The sequence below is a fragment of the Ahaetulla prasina genome, chromosome 1 (genome assembly GCF_028640845.1).
Source record: "Ahaetulla prasina isolate Xishuangbanna chromosome 1, ASM2864084v1, whole genome shotgun sequence".
Classification (NCBI taxonomy): domain Eukaryota; kingdom Metazoa; phylum Chordata; class Lepidosauria; order Squamata; family Colubridae; genus Ahaetulla; species Ahaetulla prasina.
Genome location: NC_080539.1, coordinates 49,647,065 through 49,669,025, shown reverse-complemented (window position 1 = coordinate 49,669,025; position 21,961 = coordinate 49,647,065). Strand labels below are relative to the sequence as shown.

The 21,961-nt window shown below is 40.8% G+C and overlaps 1 protein-coding gene across 1 annotated transcript; it reads right to left on the bottom strand.

Annotated features, from left to right (window-relative positions):
- Positions 1 to 1,440: 1,440 nt before the first annotated feature.
- Positions 1,441 to 21,536, bottom strand: LOC131189205 (GTP cyclohydrolase 1-like). Its single transcript, XM_058165195.1, has 6 exons — positions 20,754 to 21,536; positions 8,788 to 8,897; positions 8,344 to 8,399; positions 7,583 to 7,614; positions 6,850 to 6,934; positions 1,441 to 5,573 (listed from the first exon to the last, which is right to left on the bottom strand). The coding sequence occupies exons 1-6, from the start codon at positions 21,067 to 21,069 to the stop codon at positions 5,447 to 5,449; spliced, it is 726 nt and encodes a 241-aa protein (XP_058021178.1). The 5' UTR covers positions 21,070 to 21,536; the 3' UTR covers positions 1,441 to 5,446.
- Between the last annotated feature and the right edge of the window lie 425 nt (positions 21,537 to 21,961).

The window sequence follows — 21,961 nt, the reverse complement described above, 5'->3', positions numbered from 1 at the left end:
TATCACAAAAGTGTTGCTCTTTGATCAGGAATTCTGGGATTTTTAAAATTAAATTACAGGTTTTATAGCCTGAAAAAGTTTGAAGCCCTGCCTTATACATGTATCTGTATTACAAACTCCAGGCTCTTCCATTCTTGGTAACAATTCTTGCTTTTACAATACTAATTTTTCCATTTCGTATCTTATTGCCTTTGAACTTCTCACCTCCTTTACAGGATCTTATCAACTCCATCCAACCAAAATTGTCTTATTTTCCCTTTCCTCTTGACCTATGCAGTTTTATTAATTTGTTTTGTAATTTAATCCTTATTAAATCCCCTTATGGTGAAAGCATCTCATACTAATACATCTTTCATATTCAGTTCACATTCTGTCACTTTTTGTTTTACAACATATCCCTCTTACCTATTCCTTTCTCATTCTATTCAGCTTATTTGATATTGACATGACACATCCAGGTTTTGCTTCCATATAAAAAGGAATGAAAGCATGTCCAAATGCTATTGTGTTTATTTCTTTAGACCAGTAGTTCTCAACCTTTTCTTCCCCACCCTCTTTAAATACCTTTTGTGGGCAACTTAATATTTTGGGGGCCCAAAACTTAAATCATAACATTTCAGCCAGCCTTTGAGGACCACCTGTGACATCGCAGAGCCCCAGGGGTTTGCAGTCCACAGGTTGAGAACCACTGCTTTAGACAAACATTTCTCACAAGAGATCACATACTGCTCACTATTTTTCTTCCAGCATTTACATTTTTAAAATATCACAGTTTCCTCATTGTTAGTAAACATTCTATGAAGAAACGCAAATTACTATACTTTATATGCATAATTTGCAATCGTTCATTTCATTTTCCAAGACAAAACAACCTTCGTCCAGGATATGCTATATTTCAAAACCATATTCCTGTTTGTGTAATACAATTTTAGATTCACTGCAAATAACGTTTACTGTAATAACAGGATATGTTAAGTTTTTAATATTTGCATTGCTGGCTTGAGGAAGCAATTTTAATATAAATTGGGAAGAGGAATAACAATAGTGCAATCTAATGGTCAGAGTGGAGAGATGGTTTGGTAATGGGCAGTTATGTCCTCATTCAGATATAACTTTATAGGTTGTTCTGAGATTGAAAGGGAGAAGGACATAATGCACATTATTCTGCTGGATTTTAAAAACACTTAATAAAATAATTAAATTATTCATTTAAGATTCAGAAAGGAAATATTACAGGTGCAAGGTGATACCCAGGTTCTATCTGCCATCTGCCATGGTCTGGTGATTCAGAGGCTTCTTTGCAGACTAATTTGTTTAGTCTGTACAAATTGTACAGAAACATCCTGCAATAAAATTGCACTTAACTGATTTGATCGTATGCTGATTTAACGTAGTAATAATATAATACAGCTAAAAATAAGAGTCAGGGAAACACAGCAATATGTGACGAGATTTTTTTTATCATTTGAATACAATGGCACTGCTTAATAAACTATACTTTTAAAGATGACAAATCAAGCAGAAATGTAAAATAAGTTTTGTATTACAAACATTTTATACATGCAGAATATGATGATCTAAATAAACTAGTTATGTGCATTATAGCTCTGCTTTGACGCAATCATATTAATAAAATTATTTTAAAGAACTTGGTAGCTAACAGAAAAAAGAGAGGGCCTCACATTTATGAATAGGACAAGTTTTCTGCTGCTAACATATGCAGTTCCCGGTATGTGGCTATGCAGGCAGACACTCAAGTAGCCCTTTTTCCCTCGAGTGAGTAAATTGTAAAAATATAATTATATATTGAGAGCCCTCCACTTCCTACAGACAACACAGTTTTGCATTTAAGAAATATCAATATTTTTTTGCATCTTCAAGTTATTGGAGTCTATAAGGCACATCTCAAGTTGTAACAGTTTTTCTGAGGATAATACAGTAATGTTTACAGTACTTTATAGCTACAAAGATCCAAAGGTCAAAATGGGGGTAGCAAAAATCCTTACTATTTTTTGTTCCTACTGTTACTTTTTTAAATGCCATTATGCAAAAAGTAACTGCAGTTGAAAACTTTTCAAACCAAAAATCGATATTCAGCACTCTCCAATACGTCTTAGAGCACCTCTGTGTCTTCTAAGATATACACTATGACAAGTTTCCTTCCGCCTGTTCTCAGCATAAGACTATAATAACTAGCACAATCTGCTTCCCAAATTTATCCCCTAGATTAAAAATGCCCAGGACTGCTAACCATTAGTCATTCTGGCTGAGCACAGCAGCATAGCAGATATCTTAGTTTCAACCATGAAGGAACATCCTTCCCAACACTTGTTCAATAACGTGAGAGGATGCTATTGCATTCATGTTCCGCTGATGGCCTCTACAGATATACCGTGTTTCCCCGAAAATAAGACCCTGTCTTATATTTTTTTGAACCCTGAAATAAGCGCTTGGCCTTATTCCCATGCACTCAAAAGCCCGATTGGGCTTATTATCAGGGGATGTCTTATTTTGGAGAAAACAGGGTATTTGGATGGCTACTAAGGGAAAGAAAAGTTAGCCAAGACAATTTTTTAAATCTGATTCAATCTGATTCTTACATTCCTAACATAAACACTGTAGCTCTACAACATTTTAAAAGTTGAATTTCACTTGGTTGAATGTATGGGTGACTTAGAGTGACCTAGGTTTGAACTGACAATGCAGTGTAACTCAAAATATATCTTGGTAGATTCAAAAGAATTTTTTAAATGTGCTGAAGTCATTCATTCTTTCTACAATTCTTAACATCCTTCTCCTCCTGTAATTCCCAAGGTTTCTTAATCCTAAATCAGTAGTTTAAGATGCTAATTTAAAAAAAAAACCTTCATGAAAGGCAGATGTATTCTTTTGACATCAATAAGGGAAATATGTATGCCACTATAAATGACCAATCTCTCATTTGACAAATTATACATTTATTTAGATTCCCATACACCCCTTTTCCACAAGCCAGGCCTCTAAACTGGAACATTAAACCTAGAACCAACGCATGGTCTGAAGTTCCAGAACAAGCCTACCCTTAAAATCTTCATGCAGAGGAGACTATAAATAATAGCTAATTGCAGAGGTTGGTCAAAATATGTGGAACTCTGAAGAAAAGAAATCACAGTGTAATGCAGCTGCCTTGAATTGGAACGAAGTTCTGCCTTGTCCATCAGTATAGAAACAGCTTAGTATTGGAAGAACATATATAACAACTTGGACCCTAACACCCATCAGTATTAACCAATGAGGCTGATAGTAGATGAAATCAGTACAGTGGTGAAATCTGAACTGGTTTACTACTGGTTTGCTGGCCGCGCATGTCCAGTGAGCACCAAATGTGAGCTGCGTGCACTTACAATGCGCACCAAAAGGAGGCTTGGAAAGGTAAGTAGAACAGTGCGGGGGAGGGGGTGATCAGCTGTGCTGCACGATTGTGGGGACCTTTTTAAAAACTTTTTAAAAGCATTTTTTACTATCGGTTCAGACAAATAGGTAGTAAAAAAGGCTTTAAAAAAGTTAAAAAAAAGACTCCGACGATCGCACAGCACAGCTGTGATCATCGGAGCATTTTTTTACTTTTTTAAAGCATTTTTTACTACCTATTCATCCAAACCAGTAGTAAAAAAATGCCTAAAAAGTTTTTTTAAAAAAAGTTCCAGCAATCAGCTGAGCGATGCATGATCATCAGAATTTATTTATTTTTTTACTTTTTAAAATATTTTTAACTACCGGTTCCAGAGAACCAATAGTAAAAAAATGCTTAAAAAAAAAAGCTCCGACAATCGTGTCACTCAGCTGATCATCAGAACTTTTTTTTTACATTTTTTTACTACCAGTTCAGTGTACCAGTAGCATTTTTACTACCAGTTCAGGAGAACCGGCCCAAATCAGTAGCATTTCATCCCTGAAGTCACCAAGATAAGGAAGGCTGGTATCTAGGAAGTTGCCTTACTCAAGGCAGATTATTATCCAGCTAGGCAAATACTACTATAACACCTTTCCAGTCTCGAACAGAGAAAATGCTTCTAACCTAATATCTGATGTTTACACTGAACATGTTGCATTTGGGATGATTTACGTACAACAAAAATGTTTTTGTCCCACTCTCTTTTTCATATTTGGAGTCATTATATCAAGGTCTTAAATCAAAGGCCTTTTTTAATCAGCTCTATCATATTGAGGAAATGGACTGATCATCTAATATAGATAACGTTTTACCTAGCATAGATGTCTCAGCAATCTAAATACTCAGCCCCCTTTTTTTTGAGACTTGGCATAATCATAATTAATTCAAAAAAATCAAACCACATATTGTGCAGCACACATGAAATAAATCAGTATTTTAGATTTTAGGTTCTAGGCTTTTCCCTCCCATTTTAATAGGTATTTGGCTGCTTTTGTTTTGTTTTAATAGTTTTGGAAGGCACCATATTAACATATGGTTCTGTTTAGTCAGGGAAATACTGGGTCCTGCCTAATCAGTTTCATTCTTTGCACGAAATGCTAAATAATAATTTTCTTTTTTAACTAGATGGCTTTAAAATAATTTGCCTTTAGTATACCATACCTCTTTCTAGATTATAACTGCCAAGAATAAACATCTTGTCCTTGATCCCTTAGAAAGTGGAACTTGTTAGGACACCAACATTCTTGTGGTTTTCTCTAAAAAAGGGAGTAGCAATAATTGCAAGCTAGAGGTAGCTCTGTGAAAATTAAGGAATTATAACAACAGGGAAATGCCCTGCATGAGATTTATGTTTTTTAGTTTTACTATTTTGCAATCATTTATTTTTCTCCCCATGGGGAGAATGACATCACTGGAACCATAGGTCTCCCCTAACCTCACCATCCAAATTTTCAAACTGAGAGTACCAAAACCAGCCTTCCTTTACCTAGTATCTTCCAGATGCTTGGACTAACTCTCTTAATCCTAAAACAATATGGGATTTAAAGTCTAGTATCTCTGATTGGCTTCAGACTGATAAAGCCGATCTTATATAGTTTTCATTTGGGAAGCGGGATAGGTCTTGTACTTTATTCTCATTTGCATACTGTATATCAAAAGATGCAAGGAGATCTCTGCGATCACATTATATATGCTGCCATATGAACGAAACCAATTTATTGGTATCTGCACTGCTTGCTTGGGTAATATTTCAACACAATTCTTGAGTGTCTTTCCTCAAACTTACACACCTCAGAAGTGCTAGGACTGCCATTCCCAAGGGAGCCAATTGCAGAAGGCTATTAAGGGTGTTATGCAAAAATGGGAACAAAGCTGTGATACAAGTATGAATTCTGTATTCTCTCTTTTTTTTTAATTACCCAGCTTCTAAAACAATGGCTCGCATAAGAGAATTATAATCATCAATTGTGTATGCTCCAAACCATTGATATATCCGCAAGCTGCTACTGCTGTTTAATTCTTGATCAAGGCAAGAAACTCCTCCCTTGCTTTTGAATCTTCCTGGAGGATGCCTAGCATAGTGCTAGTGACTGTTGTGCTGTTCATTTTCTGAACCCCCCTCATGATCATGCACATGTGTCTGTAAAAAAGAAGCATTTTTAGAACATTAGCAAACACTGTGAATCCAACAGCATTCAAGCCTCAAACCCTTCATACAAGTCTGATTTAAAAAATAATAATAAAACCAATAGCAAAATTAAATATAAATTCTAGGACTACATTATCCCAGAATGTAGACGCATGCATTTATTTTAATAATCTTCCTAATATAATTTTTTTTAAAGTAAAGGAGAATATTTGTAGCTCAGGGTTGACATGAAGGGTCCTTGATTATCTCCGAGCTTGCTTGTTTTCTTGCACATTATTCAAACTAGCACTGACTAACACTGATGATGTTACCAAGCTTTGGTAATGAAACATCTGTAAGAAAACAAGCAAGCTCAGAGAGCATCAACGATCAACGATCCCTCATTTAAAAAAAATTCACGTATCCTAGGAAATCTAGTATCTTGGTGACACTACAGTTCATAGGTAAGGTAAAGGTTCTCCTTGCACATATGTGCTAATCATTCCCAACTCTAGGGGGCAGTGTTCATCTCCGTTTCAAAGCTGAAGAGCCAGTGCTGTCCGAAGATGTCTCCATGGTTATGTGGCTGGCATGACTAAACGCCAAAGGCACATGGAATGCTGTTACCTTCCCAACAAAGGTGGTCCCTATTTTTCTACTTGCATTTTTTACCTGCTTTCAAACTGCTAGGTTGGCAGAAGCTGGGACAAGTAACGGGAGCTCACCGTGTTATGTAGCACTAGGGATTCAAATTGCTGAACTGCCGACCTTTCAGTCAACAAGCTCAACATCTTAGCCACTGAGCCACCACATCCTTTTACAGTTCATATGTAGGACTACTTAAAAACAAAATTGAGTTTGGCAGGGTTCAATGGAAGTCATTCTCAGGTGACATATTTTCTTATTATCAAATATAATAATAAAGAATGGATAATTGCCCCAATATTCTTGCTTCCATGATAGAAACCTATTCAAAGTGTTTTCCTTCAATGAAGGAGCACCAGATGAAGCAAGATCAATTGTGAAAATGTTGAGATTTGCAGTTCCGGAACATTTGGATTGCATGGTAATAACATGCTAGACACTTTGACACAAAACTGGACAAAACTGGATACACACAGTGAAAATATATATCTATTCCTGTACTTCTATGTACAGCACTAATGCAAGTGCTATTGCATTACTTTTCAATAGTACTGAAAAGGAAATGGAAAGGAGAATAAATAATTGACAGCAGAGGGAAAGACTTACAAATTCAACTAAACCAAATATGGAATGATGAACTTACGAGGCTTCTATCACCACAGCCACTCCAACAGGTTTCAGAACCTCAGTAATTGCTAAAGCAATCTGTTTCGTAAGTCGCTCCTGGACTAGAAATCAATTAGTGCTTTATGAAAAATTATATTAATCAGAATGAATTGACAAAGTAAAAGCAAAATTGTTTGTTAAGGATAAGGCATATAGTTCACACTGGACTGAGTTGGGTCGAAATTCCTTCAAAAAGAATTTTTAATCCAATAAAAGAGAAAACTGTGAAGGAAGGGAGAGAAGTTCCTTCTTGCACATTCTGTCAATGGAAACAAAACTCATCTATTTCAGTTGCTATTACAAATTTTGAGTTTTTCAATAAAAATAATTATTTAAAAAACTTATATGGATCTCTCATCCTGTGGCACATATATCTGGGTGGCTAACAATAATAAAACACAAGCAATGAAATCAATACAAAAATTAAAAATCCCTGGAACCTTTGCCTTGGTTAGCACAAGTTTATGTCCTGCCTTAAGTTATTTGTTTTTGGAATGAAAACTTGAGTTTTCAGTTTCTTTGCACACAGATCAACTTCTGGATTTCCCTCCAAACAGGCTAATTGGAGAATGGAGCCTTTCTCCTGGTCAGATAAAGTTGATGATCTTTTCTAGAGAACCATCAATGAGTCCTGGTCTGCCTTTAGCCCATCCTGCTTTATGAATTGAATAATTTATTAAGCAGAGCACAGTGCCAGAAAAAATACTAACCTTGGAGCCTTCTGCTAAACATTTCAACAATTCTGGAAAAAGGAGAAAAAAAGATGCATTAATGAGAGAGGGAGGTGGCATTGATGGAAATGCAAATCAGAAAGTGATTAAGTTTGTTTATAATTGATCTCAGGTAATAGCCAACAATTATTTTTACCTCGATGATATCTCAGTGTGAAATATATATCCAACCATGTTTTCTGAGTGCAGAGTTAAAACTCATCAATATTTCTCCTGCCACCTGATAGCTGCAGTTTCAATGCCTGAAATTCCCTATAATGGCACTATAGCTCACTTCAAGCATTTGCCTGAATGAATGAGTGCTTGAAAATGGATAAGGAATAAAGCTGGGCACAGTTGGGCAAGGTCTTCAAATTCAAAGGTGCAAGTTCTTCAAATTCAGAGGAGAAATGGAACTTCGTTGAACAGGGGTGCTCAAATATCAACTGACAGTTATTCCTCAAGATAGCTACATCTTTTTCTATAACTCATGGCTGTCATCTATCATCGGTAACAGTGCATTTCATAGCTCAACTATGAAATAATTGTGTGTGATGAAGTATTGTGTGATGTACAGTATTCCTTCCCAGTGTCTACAGCCATTTACCTTTATGGATATTTCAAACAACTGTTATATCTAATAGCTATTCCATATAAAGAAAATCGGACACATTCATACCGTAATCTAAAATATCTGTTAACTGTTGCCTTATTGAATAATGATTTATTACTCTATTACTCAGAAAAAGAGTAATAAATACCTTGCAAGTTTACTTAATCCAACTACTTTTTTCCTTGGTAAATATCCAATGTGTACCTGCAGATATTAAAGGAAGATGAAGAATTATTAATAAATGCATTAATGTATTAATATTCAATCCATGACTGCCAATCCATGATTTCATGCTATGAGTATTTTTTCAGTTGAACTTAGAAATCAGTTTTCCATACACTTTTACTGTTGTACTCTACATTAAACTTCTCAGCATTACAACAAAGAAGAAACTGAATATATAACTGAAGCCTATTAATTTCATCTGAAAAAAAATGTTGCTGATATTGCTGTAGAAAATTAGTAAAATGGATTATTACTCAATTATTCTGCAAGGCATGATACAAATAGCAACAAATTTGTTCCACTGATTATATGGTTCAAGATTATGGACAAAGAATTCAACATGAGTCAATGTTTCCACTGTCATTACCTTGCCAAAAAAAGGAACCATGTGATGTTCACAAAGAGAAAACATATCAATGTCCTTTACGATAACCATCTCATCATGGTCTTCATCAAAAACAGCATCATTGAGTATCTCTGGAAAAGAAAAAAATGGAAGAACATGATTTCTCAATCTAAATTTTATCCTTTGCTGCAGAATAACTAAACAAATAAACTGCTCTATAGCAACTTGCTAGATTCTTTAGAAACTATTTTTTCTTGTCCATATCAACACTTTATTTGGGGACTTAATTCACATATATATTTTATTTTTTTCTGACTTATTTGCTTTATCAATTTTCCCCCAATTCCCTGTCTGGTTAAAGTATAAACTGACATCACAATCTGGTTCTACGTGCAGCAAAATTTGAAAACAATTCCCATACTTTTCTGGGCCTGGTTCCCTGATTTTTATTTTTTCTATTGACACCAGTAATTTTAATATTTATTTGAGGGACTGCTATGAAGTTATGTTACCTGGCAGTTAAGGTAATTATAAGGGCTGGCTATTTAAAAATTTTAAATTATTTTAGCCAAATTATTTGGTTCTTCAGGATTCTTAATTGGAATCTCCATTTGATTTATCAATGAAACTGGAAATATTGTTCTCTTAAATGAAATTTGTTTTTTCTTTGCCATTACAGTTTTGAGATCAAATAAACTGGGCTTGGTTTACCCCTCTTACGTTTTGCATATGTATGATTACTGCAAGCAGAATGTACAGAGTATTTGCTTTTAATAATTCATGAATAGACAACTACTAACATTCTTTAGATTTTTTTTTACATTTTTCAGAACAGGCAATTCTAATGTATTTGTTGTAATTCCATTATTGCAGCACTGGCATTAGCAGTAAGTAAGGCCAATTTTAAGGATCGTGACAAAGTATGCAAGTGGTACAAGTCAAAAAGTGTTTTATTTATTTCCACTTTGGTACTGCCTGACTCCATTCCAGTTCAGGATTGTTCACACTACCAAAATAAATGCCATAAGATGAATTTAAAAATTATAATGTGGAAAATAAATCAAATGACAAATTTGGTCTACCCTTTTTCTAGAATTATATCAGAATCGGAGCCATCTAGGTCTCATGATGGACCTCATTCCAGAGGGCAGGTTGAAATAATTGCATTTTTGCAAAGTTATCATTAAAAAACATTACAGAAATGTACAAAACACTATATTGGTAGGGTTTTTTTTAATGAAATTGTGTATTGAGTTAGGAGCAGTGGTGGGATTCAATTTTTTTAACAACCGGTTCTGTGGGTGTGGCTTATTTTGGGGTGTGGCTAGCTGGTCATGTGACTGGGTGGGCGTGGCTGGCTGATCATGTGACTGGGTGGGCGTGGCTATGGGCATAGAAACTACTCAGAGGGCTAAAAAAAGTCATTTTTGACCAGTCCTCGCACTTTTGACCGGTCCTCGCACTTATGACCATCCTCACATTAATGCCCATTGCAGCATTTTTAGCAACCATGTCACTCATTTCACAATTGCTTCTCTTCACCACGGTTACAAGATAGGGCGCAAAATGTAAAATGTGCAGTCATAGGTGTGAGGACCGGTCAAAAGTGTGAGGACAGGTCAAAAATAACTTTTTCAGCCCTCTGAGAAGTCCCTATGCACAAAATGCTGCAAACAGGCTTAAATGATGACCGGTCATAAGTGTGAGGACTGGTCAAAAGTGCGAGAACCTGTCAGAAATCACTTTTTTCAGCCCTCTGGGTAGTCCCTATGTGCAAGGGACTACTCAGAGGGCTGAAAAAGTTATTTTTGACCTGTCCTTGCACTTTTGACCAGTCCTACGACTGTCCTCACATTTTACGTTTTGCACCCTATCTTGTAACCGTAGTGAAGAGAAGCAGTTGTGAAATGAGTGACACGGTTAAGAATGCTGCAACAGGCATAAATGTGAAGATGGTCATAAATGCGAGGTCTGTTCAAAGGTGTCAGCACCTATCAGAAATCACATTTTTCAGCCCTCTCAGTAGTCCCTATTCACATAGGGACTACCCAGGGGACTGAAAAAAGTGATTTCTGACAGGTTGTCACACTTTTAACCGTCCTCACACTTATGACCGGTCATGATTTATGCCTGTTGCAGCATTTTTAATAGCCATGTCACTCATGTCACAACTGTGGTGCTTCATGTGACCGGCTGGGCGTGGCCAGGTGGTCATGTAACATAGCTTCTTTGCCCTAATGACAGTTTGCTGCAATGTTCATAAGTGTGAAAAACGGTCAGAAGTCACTTTTTCAGTGCCATGCTTGTTAAACCAATTACCAGAACAAATCCATTCTCCCTCCCTCTTTCTCTCCCTCTTTCTCCCCCTCTTTCTCTCAATCTTTCTCTCCTTAATCTCTCCTTCTCCCTCCTTCTCTTTCTCTCCATCTTTCTCCCCCCTTTCTCTCCTTCATCTTTCTCCCCGTTCTATCCTTCATCTCTCTTTCTCTCCTTCATCATTTTCTGCCCCCCTCTTTCTCTCCATCACTCTTTCTCCAAATGGGGTAGGGTAGGCTGGCCCTGCCCTGGTATTCTAACGTTTCTTGCCTGAGAATTTCCTGTATATGAATCCTGTTGTGGAGTCTCATAAAATGACACTTTTTCCCAATCAAGCAGTTATGTACAATTTTTTATTTAAAATGCATCACAGTAATTGTCAATTACACCTGCCCAGAGAGTCATCTCAGTTCTTCCACAATTGTTGTGGCTGAATTTATACCTGGCCTCTAAGTTAACTCAGTTTCTTAACAATAAATCGGCTGGGTTCACGCCACATTCTGAGCCCCCCAAAAACTCTACTTGCATCCAGTTACAACTCCAAGCTGGAGAAAGCTAAAGGGTGTGTGTGTTAGCGGGAGAGAAATATGAGCAAGGAATCAAATAGTTGGGGGGGGAGGTTAAGAAGAAACAAAGTGTCGTGTCCCACTCCTCCGCTGACGGCCGGGTCAGGGAAATCCGAATCAGGCGTGCCTCTGCAGCTCTGCCAAAGTCCTAGCAAAGTCCTCAGGGCAGGCAGGAGACCAGAAAGCAGGTCCTTTATATAGGCCATGGGGTGTGGCTCCATGACTCAGCACTTATCCAGGCCTGCCCCTCCCTTCCTTCTGTTGCCTCCGTCTATCAAGTCTTCTGACGTGAGGGTCACTCCAGTCTGAGCTGTTGGCAATTGACTTCCCTCAGGCTCACATGCTGTGGAGGAGGGGAAGGGGTCTAGTTGCTCCGTTTGCCTGGGCATGGAGCCAGAGCTGGGGGCTGGAGATACTTCCTCCTCTTCATCCTGTCTGGGCATGGAGCCAGGGCTGGGACCGGGAGGCATACTAGGACATTCCTCCGTGTTTGGAAGCAGATAAGAAGGCCGTGGCTGTGGTGAGATCGGACGAGACACAACACAAAGATAAGAAGGGAGAAGAAAGAAAACTCATGTTGCCGGAGGGAGCAGAAGCACCAGCTGTTTGGGAAGAACGGAGGGAAAGAAATGCAGGAGAAGAGGGGAAGAGGCTACGATGGGGACGGAGACAAGAGACCGTGGGGGGTTAAAAAGAAACAAAGATAAGAAGGGAGAAGAAAGAAAACTCATGTTGCCGGAGGGAGCAGAAGCACCAGCTGTTTGGGAAGAACGGAAGGAAAGAAATGCAGGAGAAGATGGGGGGGGGCTATGATGGGGACGGAGACGAGACCACAGTGAGTGATGGGTGGCTGAGGCCAGAAGTGGTTGCAAAAAGGGATGCTGCCTAAGGAGCTAGTGACACCGCTGGGCAAAGGAGAAGGGGTGTGGGGAGAATGGGAAAAGTGGGGGGAGGCAGGAGGACGAGGGGCTGGGTAGGAGGGCGAGAGAAATAGCGAAAGTGGGGCTTCGAAAGGAGGGGGGCCGAGGAGAGGGGCGACGAAGGATAGAAGAAAAGGGAAGGCTTGGTTCAGGATGGGCACGGAGAAGGGAAGAAGCGCTGGTGGAGGAATGCAAGGGGCTTCGCTCCTTCTATGCCCACCACCCCCTCCTTCCTCCCTCCCTCCCTCCCTCCCTTCCCTCGCTCCCTCTGCGGCCTGCATTCCTCTCCGCTTCCCACGCCCCGCTTTTGCACCCAGGTCGAGGCAGAATTAGCAGGCCGCGCCTCAGGCCAGTGCCGGCTCCCCCTCCTCCCCCCGCCCCCACCCCCATCACCACCACCGGCCTTCCCTTCCCTTCCTGAAGCCGGGGTCTCTCCGGGCTGGGTCATGACCGAGTCAGCTCATCCCCGTCACACCGAGGCCAGGGCCACCATGTAAGGAGACGAAGCCGAACCCATCTTGACAGGCAAAGGGGGCGGGGAATCGGTGGCGGCGGGAAGGAGGGAGTGTGAGCGGCTGTGCATGCGCCCGGTGGCGCCGAAAGCTATGGGGAGAGAGGAGTGGGGGGGGTTTACCGTGCTGAGGGCTCACAGCCTAGTGGAGTGTAGAAGCTGCAGCAGCTCCCTGCTTGTCAGGATAATGGAAGTGGCTGCTAAATTGTGGGGGGAAAATTGAATGGAAAAAGCTGGGATGAAGATGCCCCTCCCCACCATTACTTACCGGTGTCTGTCGGCGGCCGCGTGGCGCTTGGATTGGGTGGGCTGCGAGGCCACCATACAAGCGTCTCTCTAGCCAGCGATTAAAGCGCCTCGCTGGCCACGTGGCCAGCGAGGCGCTTTAATCGCTGGCTTGAGAGACACCTGGATGGAGGCCTGCTTCAGTCGGCGGCTTCGCAGCCCACCCGATCCAAGCGCCACGTGGCCGCCGACAGACACCGGTAAGTAATGGTGGGGAGGGGAGGGGCAAGGGGTGGGGCGAACCGGCAATTTAACAAACGGTTCGGCCGAACCGTCTAGAACCGGTAGAATCCCACCACTGGTTAGGAGGCATGTTTTATAGCAAGTCACATAACTGAAGTTGTTTCCTGTTTTGAAATGAAAAAAATAACAAAATATAAATTCATGATTTGGTAGTGATATTACATAATTTTATATGATAATAGTCAAGATGTATCAAATCGGCCATATTTCAGTTTTTCTAGGTCATTACATGCAAGACATTCTTGTTGAAATGTAAGCCTGTAAAGTGTTTATCACATTGACAAATCAGAAAAATCCACCACTAAAACATACACCAGCAAATTCAGAAGGCAATTTTCTAGATGTCTACTCAGATATTCTGTTGCCAGAATGCTTATTTCTGTACAGAGATCTAACAGAGATGAGGGCTGGGAAGAATGGCTATAAAGCAGCCTATTGTTGTGTCTCGTCCAATCTCACCTCAGCTGGGGTCTTCTTATCTGCTTCCGAACACGGAGGAATGTTCTAGTATGCCTCCCGGCCCCAGCCCTGGCTCCATGCCCAGACAGGATGAAGAGGAGGAAGTATCTCCAGCCCCCAGCTCTGGCTCCATGCCCAGGCAAACGGAGCAACTAGACCCCTCCCCCTCCTCCACAGCATGTGAGCCTGAGGGAGGTCTATTACCAACAGCTGCCGACTGGAGTGACCCTCGCGTCAGAAGACTTGATAGGCGGAGGCAACAGAAGGAAGGGAGGGGCAGGCCTGGATAAGTGCTGAGTCATGGAGCCACACCCCATGGCCTATATAAAGGACCTGCTTTCTGGCATTCTCTGAGTCAGGCAAAGTCTAAACATATCTTGCTGAAGTCACTTTCTGGTCTCCTGCCTGCCCTGAGGACTTTGCTAGGACTTTGGCAGAGCTGCAGAGGCACGCCTGATTCGGATTTCCCTGACCCGGCCGTCAGCGGAGGTGTGGGACACGACACCTATGAACCAGAGTGCGCAAATAAACTAGAGTAGATGGAAATCTGTGAGTCATCTGAGCAGTAAAAGCCATGAGGTAGGAGGAACATGCCTAGCTCTACCTGGTGTACCATGCAGCCATTCATAGAAAAAAATGCAGTAAAGATAGGCCTGGGTGCTAATGCTATTTCTCAACTGGTGTACTGTAATCTGCTCTACACAAACTGTCCTTGAAAGCCTCCTGGAAACTTCAAATGGTGCAAAATGCAACGGCCTATGTTCTTACAAGTCAGACCCATTACCATCGTATAATACATTACTATGGAAATGCACTGGCTATCAGTTAATTTCCAAATGCAATTCAAGACAGAGTCTGGCTATTCTGGGTAGAACTGAATATGCATGAAAAGATAAGTGAGGGTAACCCATTTACTAGCATGTTTGGTAGAAGAAAGAATGCAAGTGGGAATTCTCTTTGGGTGACCCCCTCTTGTGGGGGTCTGTTACAGATTCTGTTGTAAGAAAGATGCAGCACCCTAATATTGGATCAGCATAACTAGAATTATTTATTCTTTATACCAGGGGTGAAATGCTTCTGGTTCAGACCGGATCGCCTGATCTAGTAGCGATGGCGGCGGATGGTTCAGAGAACCGGTAGCAAAAATCCCTGCCCCCCTTCCCCCCTCCATGCCCAGCTGAGCCGCGCGATCATCAGAGGTTTTTTTTTTTTACTTTTAAAAGCATTTTTTCTTCATCCACAAAAATGCTTTTAAAAGTTAAAAAAAAAGTCTCTGATGATCGCCCGGCTCAGCTGGGATTGTCAGAACCCTTTCAAAGTATTTTTTTTACAAGCTCTTTGGCCGAAAAGGCTGTTAAAAAAATGCTTTTAAAGCAGTGGTAGTCAACTGGTCCTTACCGCCCACTAGTGGGTGTTCCAGCTTTCATGGTGGGTGGTAGGGGTTTTGTCCGATACTGAAGCACTTTCCTTTTTTTTTTAATTTAATTGACTTTTTAAAAAAAATTCATAGCATTGTTTAAAAACATTTTCATTAGGTTTTCATAAAATTCCCCATGACAATTTAAATTTCTGAAAATATACTATTTGTATCGCCTGCGCATAAGTTTAGTTCACGTTACATAAGTAAAACTAAATGGCGCTATAGTGCGACTGCAAACAAAAGACCTCGTCCCAGAATAGCTCGCACATCTCCCCCCACACCACCCAGTTGTAACAGACAAGCAGAACTGGTAGCCGGCGCCCCCCCCCAAACCCAATCCACGATGCGTGAGAGGCATGCGCAGATGACGATACACAGTGCATTACTGTGGAACCAGTGGGCGGTTAGAAAATGTTACTACTAACAGAGATACAAAAGTGGGCGGTAGGTATAAAAAGGTTGACTACCCCTGTTTTAAAGGGTTCTGGTGATCAGGCAACTCACCTGGGATCATCAGAATCCTTTCAAAGCATTTTTTCTACAAGCTCTTCGGCTGAAGAGGTTGTAGAAAAAATGCTTTTAAAAGTAAAAAAAAAAGTTGGCCACGCCCACCCAGTCACATTACTCCCCCCCCATCAAGCCGTGCCCACAGAACCGGTAGTAAAAAATTTTACATTTCACCCCTGCTTTATCTTTATTATTTTATTATATATTGTATGCCAGCAGTTTGACTGTAAACTGTCTAGAAGTGATTAATAATGAAGTAATAAAGAAAGTTCCACAAATAAAGGAAAAGAGGCACTGGCAAAGTTTGATGACTTTTACCCATCATCAAACTGAACCTGGACTTTTGAATTATTGTCAAAAAGACCTATAAGAAGACTACGCATGCATATAATCATCAGGAAAATTCTATTCAGTTGTATCTAACAAAATTAATAATGTAAGCTACAATATCTATCTTATTAACTTTAAATGACAAATCACCAGATCCATACTGATTCTGAAGAAGTCGTGTGCTAAAAGGCAGCCAAGAACAGAAAACTACAGAACACAGCTTGCTATCATTTATAAGTCCCCACTAAAATCATTCAAGTACATCATAAACGATCTTCAGCCATTCGTGCTATGGTCCATATATTTGCTTACTGATTTAAAACAGCTATTAACCAGTAGCAAAAGACTATTTCACCCTGTTAAAGATGCAGAAACCAAATGCTGCAGTGAATCCAGATCTCAACTCTGCCTACTACTTACTCTGATAATATTACTACAATTATTAACTGTATCCCTAACATCAGAGGCACATTTACCTGTCCATCCTTCAACCTGGTATATATGCCATCATCTGTAACTCACTGCTATTGACTGGACAAACTACCCAATTTCTAACTACACAACTACCAAACAAACTACCCAACTACACAAAAGAATGGCTGTAATATGTCATCAAGAATGGCAATATTCAAAAACCAACGTGTATGCTGCAATTCTCACCCTCTGGGGATACTTTGCTGCTGACCTCAAGGCAAAAAAATTAATGAGAAAAGGAATCATAATTTCAGCACCAAACAGCAGAGTTAGAATTGATTAGAAGATGTAACACTATTTCTCAAGGACCGAACAAAGTTTATTGTCTCAACTAGCTACTTCATGAAAGAACATTTGGGCTATATGAACTGCTGCTTTCTGGTAATTAAAGATAATCTTTACTGTCTTTCTTTTTCCTATGTCTTTCGCCCCACCCCTGATTTGTTTCTTTCCAACAACAGCAGAAAGGGGATTTTTTGATGGAAAGCAAGATAATTCAGGGGAGATCATTTCTCTAGCAACCTACGGGTTAGCTGATGATGTTGCCCATTCTGCCTTCTCATAAGACTGACGACCAGTTTTCATGCAGAGTTAACAGGAAGTACAAATCAACCCAAATAAATGATCAGATAAAGTTCAGGTACAACTAAAACTCAAGTCTCCAATCACTTTCCTAGCATTTTGGTGAGACAGTCATTTACCAAGAAAAACTGATGTTGCACACTTAAATACATTAATTGGATTCACAAATTTTTTATTTATTTATTTTGTTGAGTACATATTAGATAATATATATAAGTACAAGCACGAATTGAATACATAAAGTGAATACAATTAAAGGGAACATTAGGACAGGGACGGTAGGCACGCTGGTGCTCTTATGCATGCCCCTTACAGACCTCTTAGGAATGGGGTGAGGTCAACGGTAGACAGTCTTAGGTTAGTTTTGGGGGTTTGGGATGAGACCACAGAGTCTGGTAGTGCATTCCAGGCATTAACAACTCTTGTTACTGAAGTCATATTTTCTGCAATCAAGTTTAGAGTGGTTCACTTTAAGTTTGCATCTATTGTGTGCTCCTGTATTGTTGTGGTTGAAGCGGAAGTAGTAATTGACAGGTAGGACATTGTGGCAGATGATTTTATGAGCTACGCTTAGGTCATACTGAGGGCAGCATAGTTCTAAATTTTCTAAATTTCAAGTCTGGTGGCATAAGGCATTTTGCTGCGAGCAGAGGAGTGGAGGACTCTTCTTGTGAAAGATTTCTGGACGCGCTCAATTGTATTAATGTCCGGGTTCCAGGCAGATGCGGGTTCCAGACAGATGAGCTGTATTCAAGAATTGGTCTAGCAAATGTTTTGTATGCTCTAGTTAGTAGTGTAATATTACCAAAGAAGCTACGTAAGATTAGGTTTATAACTCTTAATGCCTTTTTGGCAATGTTGTTACAGTGGGCTTTGGCACTTAGATCATTTGATATGAGTGCTCCAAGGTCCTTGACAGAGTGAGGGTCATCTACAAGGTCATGCCCACTTAGCTTGTATTTTGTGTTCTGATTCATTTTTCCAATGTGTAAGATAGACCATTTGTTGGTTGAGATTTGGAGTTGCCAATTTTTTGACCATTCCAACACAAAGTCAAGGTCTTTTTGAACGGTAGCAGCATTGTTGGTAGTGTTAAATAGTTTAACATCATTGGTGAACAGAATGCAGTTACTTATAATATGATCACAAAGGTCATTTATGTATAGTATGAAGAGTGTTGGTCCTAGAACGCTTCCTTGGGGGACACTGCTATTAACAGGTGCAGTATTTGATAGGGCGCTCCCTATTTTGAACCACTTCTTGTCTGTTTGACAGGAATGCAGTTATCCAATTATGTAGGGGTCTGGAGATGCCATAGGATTTTAGTTTTAGAAGTAGTTTGTCATGTACCACTGACTCAAAGGCTTTACAGAAGTCTATGTAAATTGCATCTATTGCTTTGCCCTGATCAAGATTTGTAGCCCACATGTTTTTGCAATGTAGAAGTTGATTACAGGATAATTCTTTTCTGAAACCAGGTTGTTTATTAGAAAGTAGGTTGTTTGTTTCTAGGCGGAGGGTAATGGATTGGTTGATGATTGATTCCATGACTTTGCAGGTGATGTAGCATAAAGAGATTGGTCTTTAATTTTCGACTAGGCTGGGATCTCTCTTTTTGAAGATAGGGATGACCATGGCTAGTGATCATAGGTTGGGTAGGGAGCTAATCCTGAAAGATTTTTCAAAGATTATGCTTAGGGGTTCTGCTATAACAATGGAAAGCTTTTTTAAGAAGTATGCACATAGTCCATCACGTCCCATAAATAGAGATGGTTTAGGTCTACGTAGTGCCTTTTCAACATTATCTTCTGTGAAATCTATTTGTGTTAGATCGTTGTAGTCATTAGTGGTACGACTAGGGAATGTTGGGCATAAACCATTGCTGTTTACAAAGCATGAGCCAAAGAATATGTTAAAGAGATTTGCTTTAACACCTTCATCATTGCATTCTTTACCGGTAGGTCCTTTTAGGGTTGGGATAGATCTTGAGTCTTTAAGTTTGTTGTTTACAAAATTATAGAAAATTATAGAAGAAAATTATAGAATTGCACAAAGTTATAATGCAGCTTGTATGTCTATTACTTTATTTTATTTATTTATTTATTTTGTCACAACAATATATGTAGGTATCATATAAAAAAGATTATATAGTATATAAACACATATATGAGTAAATATAAGGAGGTATAAGCACATATATATATATAGGAAGAAGAAAAGAAAAACAATAGGACAGGAACGGTAGGCACGTTTGTGCGCTTATGCACGCCCCTTATGGTCCTCTTAGGAATGGGGTGAGGTCAATAGTAGAAAGTTTTTGGTTAAAGCTTTTAGGATTATGAGAAGAGACCACAGAGTCAGGTAAAGTATTCTAAGCACTGATGATTCTGTTACAGAAGTCATATTTTCTGCAATCTAGATTAAAGCAGTTGACATTAAGTTTAAATCTGTTGGTTGCTCTAGTATTATTGCAATTAAAGCTGAAGTAGTCTTTAACAGGAAGGACATTACAATAGATGATTCTGTGAGTTAAACTTGAATGAATCCAGCCAAATATGATCAATTCGGCAAACCATGCTTAAGCAAATTACGATTTAGAAGGATGCACAAACGTAGCCACTTTTCTAGGAACTAAAACCTTTTGATGATAGTATGGCTTCTGAATAAGAAGAGACCTATCCCTCAAGGCATGTGAAGTAATTTTTGTGTTTCAGTAGAAAAACTGGCTGGAACCTTATGCCCACTCTCCTAAACGAGATGCACCCATTTGGTTTATACTATATACATTTATTTTTGCTGGGTGGGATTAGGAAAGCATCAATCTTAACCAGGCTGTTGTTTATTTAAATGCCATATCAAATCACGGCATAGTGGGTTTTCCATTTTGTACTTCATACAATTCACATCTGTGTCAAAAGATTTGGGAGACTGGGATCTAGAACTGCTGGCCTCAATTTCTACCTGAACTTTTCCCAAGAGTGCTTCTAGAAGCCATCCTGCTAAAACCACTTTGCCTTCATCCTGCCTGAAAAAGGCACTTCAAAACTCCCTCTCAAACCCTATTTTGAGTAGAGATCAGGGGTGAAATCCAGCAGGTTCTGACAGGTTCTGGAGAACCGGTAGCGGAAATTTTGAGTAGTTCAGAGAACCAGCAAATTCCATCTCTGGCTGGCCCCAGAGTGGGGTGGGAATGGAGATTTTGCAATATCCTTCCCCTGCCACACCCACCAAGCCACACCCACCAAGCCACACCCACAGAACCGGTAGTAAAAAATTGGATTTCACCCCTGGTAGAGATGGAATGGAGATTAGGACTAGTGAGAAATCCCTTGGAAGCCCTCTTTCCTACGATGGATTGAAAAGAAGCGACTCACCTTGGACGGTTTCATAGTAACCCTTGGTGAGGAACTGCATGGCTTTGGCCGCCCTCCGAGGCGTCAGCAACAGCCCTTGCCTCCCCGGGTTCTCGCCCAAACCCTGCAGGATGGTGGCGTAGGCGGTCTCCAGAACCGGGAGTCGCTCCAGTTCTTCTTCTTCTTCCAGAGCGCGGCGGTTCTTCTTGTCCAGCGCCAGACGCTGGAACTTCAGAGACGTTCTCTGCGTCTGGCCACCGCTCGGGACATCGAAGAGGCAGCTGGGATGCAAGTCCCCGTTTTGGTAGCCCTGCAGGTTCAGCTGGAGTGGTTCCATGGCCCGGCGGTGGCGGACGGATGCGCGGCAGGGACAGGGAGCGAGAGCGGGAAGAATAGCGGAGGCAGCGACAGGACCCGTGGGTTTGGGGCTTGCTCGGGGTTTGCCACCGGTGGGAGGTGGCGAGCGCGCGTCTAAGGACAGGTGAAGCGGTTGCTCAGCGCTTGGATGGAGGAAGGGGCGGGAGAGATTCAGAAGGGTTGCATTGGGGTTTGGAGTGAGCTTTTAAGGCTGCGTGCGTCTGTCTCTTTTTCTGCTCTTCTCGCAGGCTGGAGTGAGTGAGCCCGAAGCTTCTGCTATTTATTGCGCCCCTCGATCTTGTTGATCAGCTCTTCTCCGTCAGAGGAGGTCGTCTTGGGACTGTCAGCTGGGCGAGATGGACTAAGGCGCCCATTGTCACCTGGGCGCCCACCGCCCCACCCTATATCCTGCTTGATCTAATCGGAGGAAACGAGCATAGGTCACGAATATTAGTCACGCCGTACACGCGGATAACCCACGCATGCTTTCGCCTTTTACCGGCCAGCCAGCCAGACCGCCAGCAGTCTCTCTCTCCTCCCCCCGCCCCCATCCTCTTCGTCGCCACAACGGCTCTTCCATTCTTCCCCTCTCGAGATTTTTATCTCCATTTCTGAGCTCCAACGTGCTGACTTGCTCGGCCTGCAATGGCACTGGCTGCAGAGGAGCAATTCACTCGCATCGAAGGTGCTTGAAGCTGGGATGAAGGCCGGGTCCGAAGCATGCCTTACCTACGGATGGAAGAAGCTCGTGGGGGTAATTTCAGTCCCCCGTTTTGGGCTTCGGCGGCTGTCCGCTGCAAAAGACTTCTGAACCACAAATGTCAGTCAGCTACAGTGGTGGGATTCAGCCACTTCGCACCACTTCGGGAGAA

What these genes read in the sequence shown, in the direction of transcription:
- LOC131189205 (XM_058165195.1), bottom strand. Translation starts at nt 21,069, where the DNA reads ATGGAACCACTCCAGCTGAACCTGCAGGGCTACCAAAACGGGGACTTG. An exon ending in GGATTAAGTAAACTTGCAAG is followed by an intron (nt 7,615 to 8,343) that starts GTATTTATTACT and finishes TCCTTTTTCCAG; the next exon opens with AATTGTTGAAATGTTTAGCA. An exon ending in GTTTAGCAGAAGGCTCCAAG is followed by an intron (nt 6,935 to 7,582) that starts GTTAGTATTTTT and finishes ATTGATTTCTAG; the next exon opens with TCCAGGAGCGACTTACGAAA.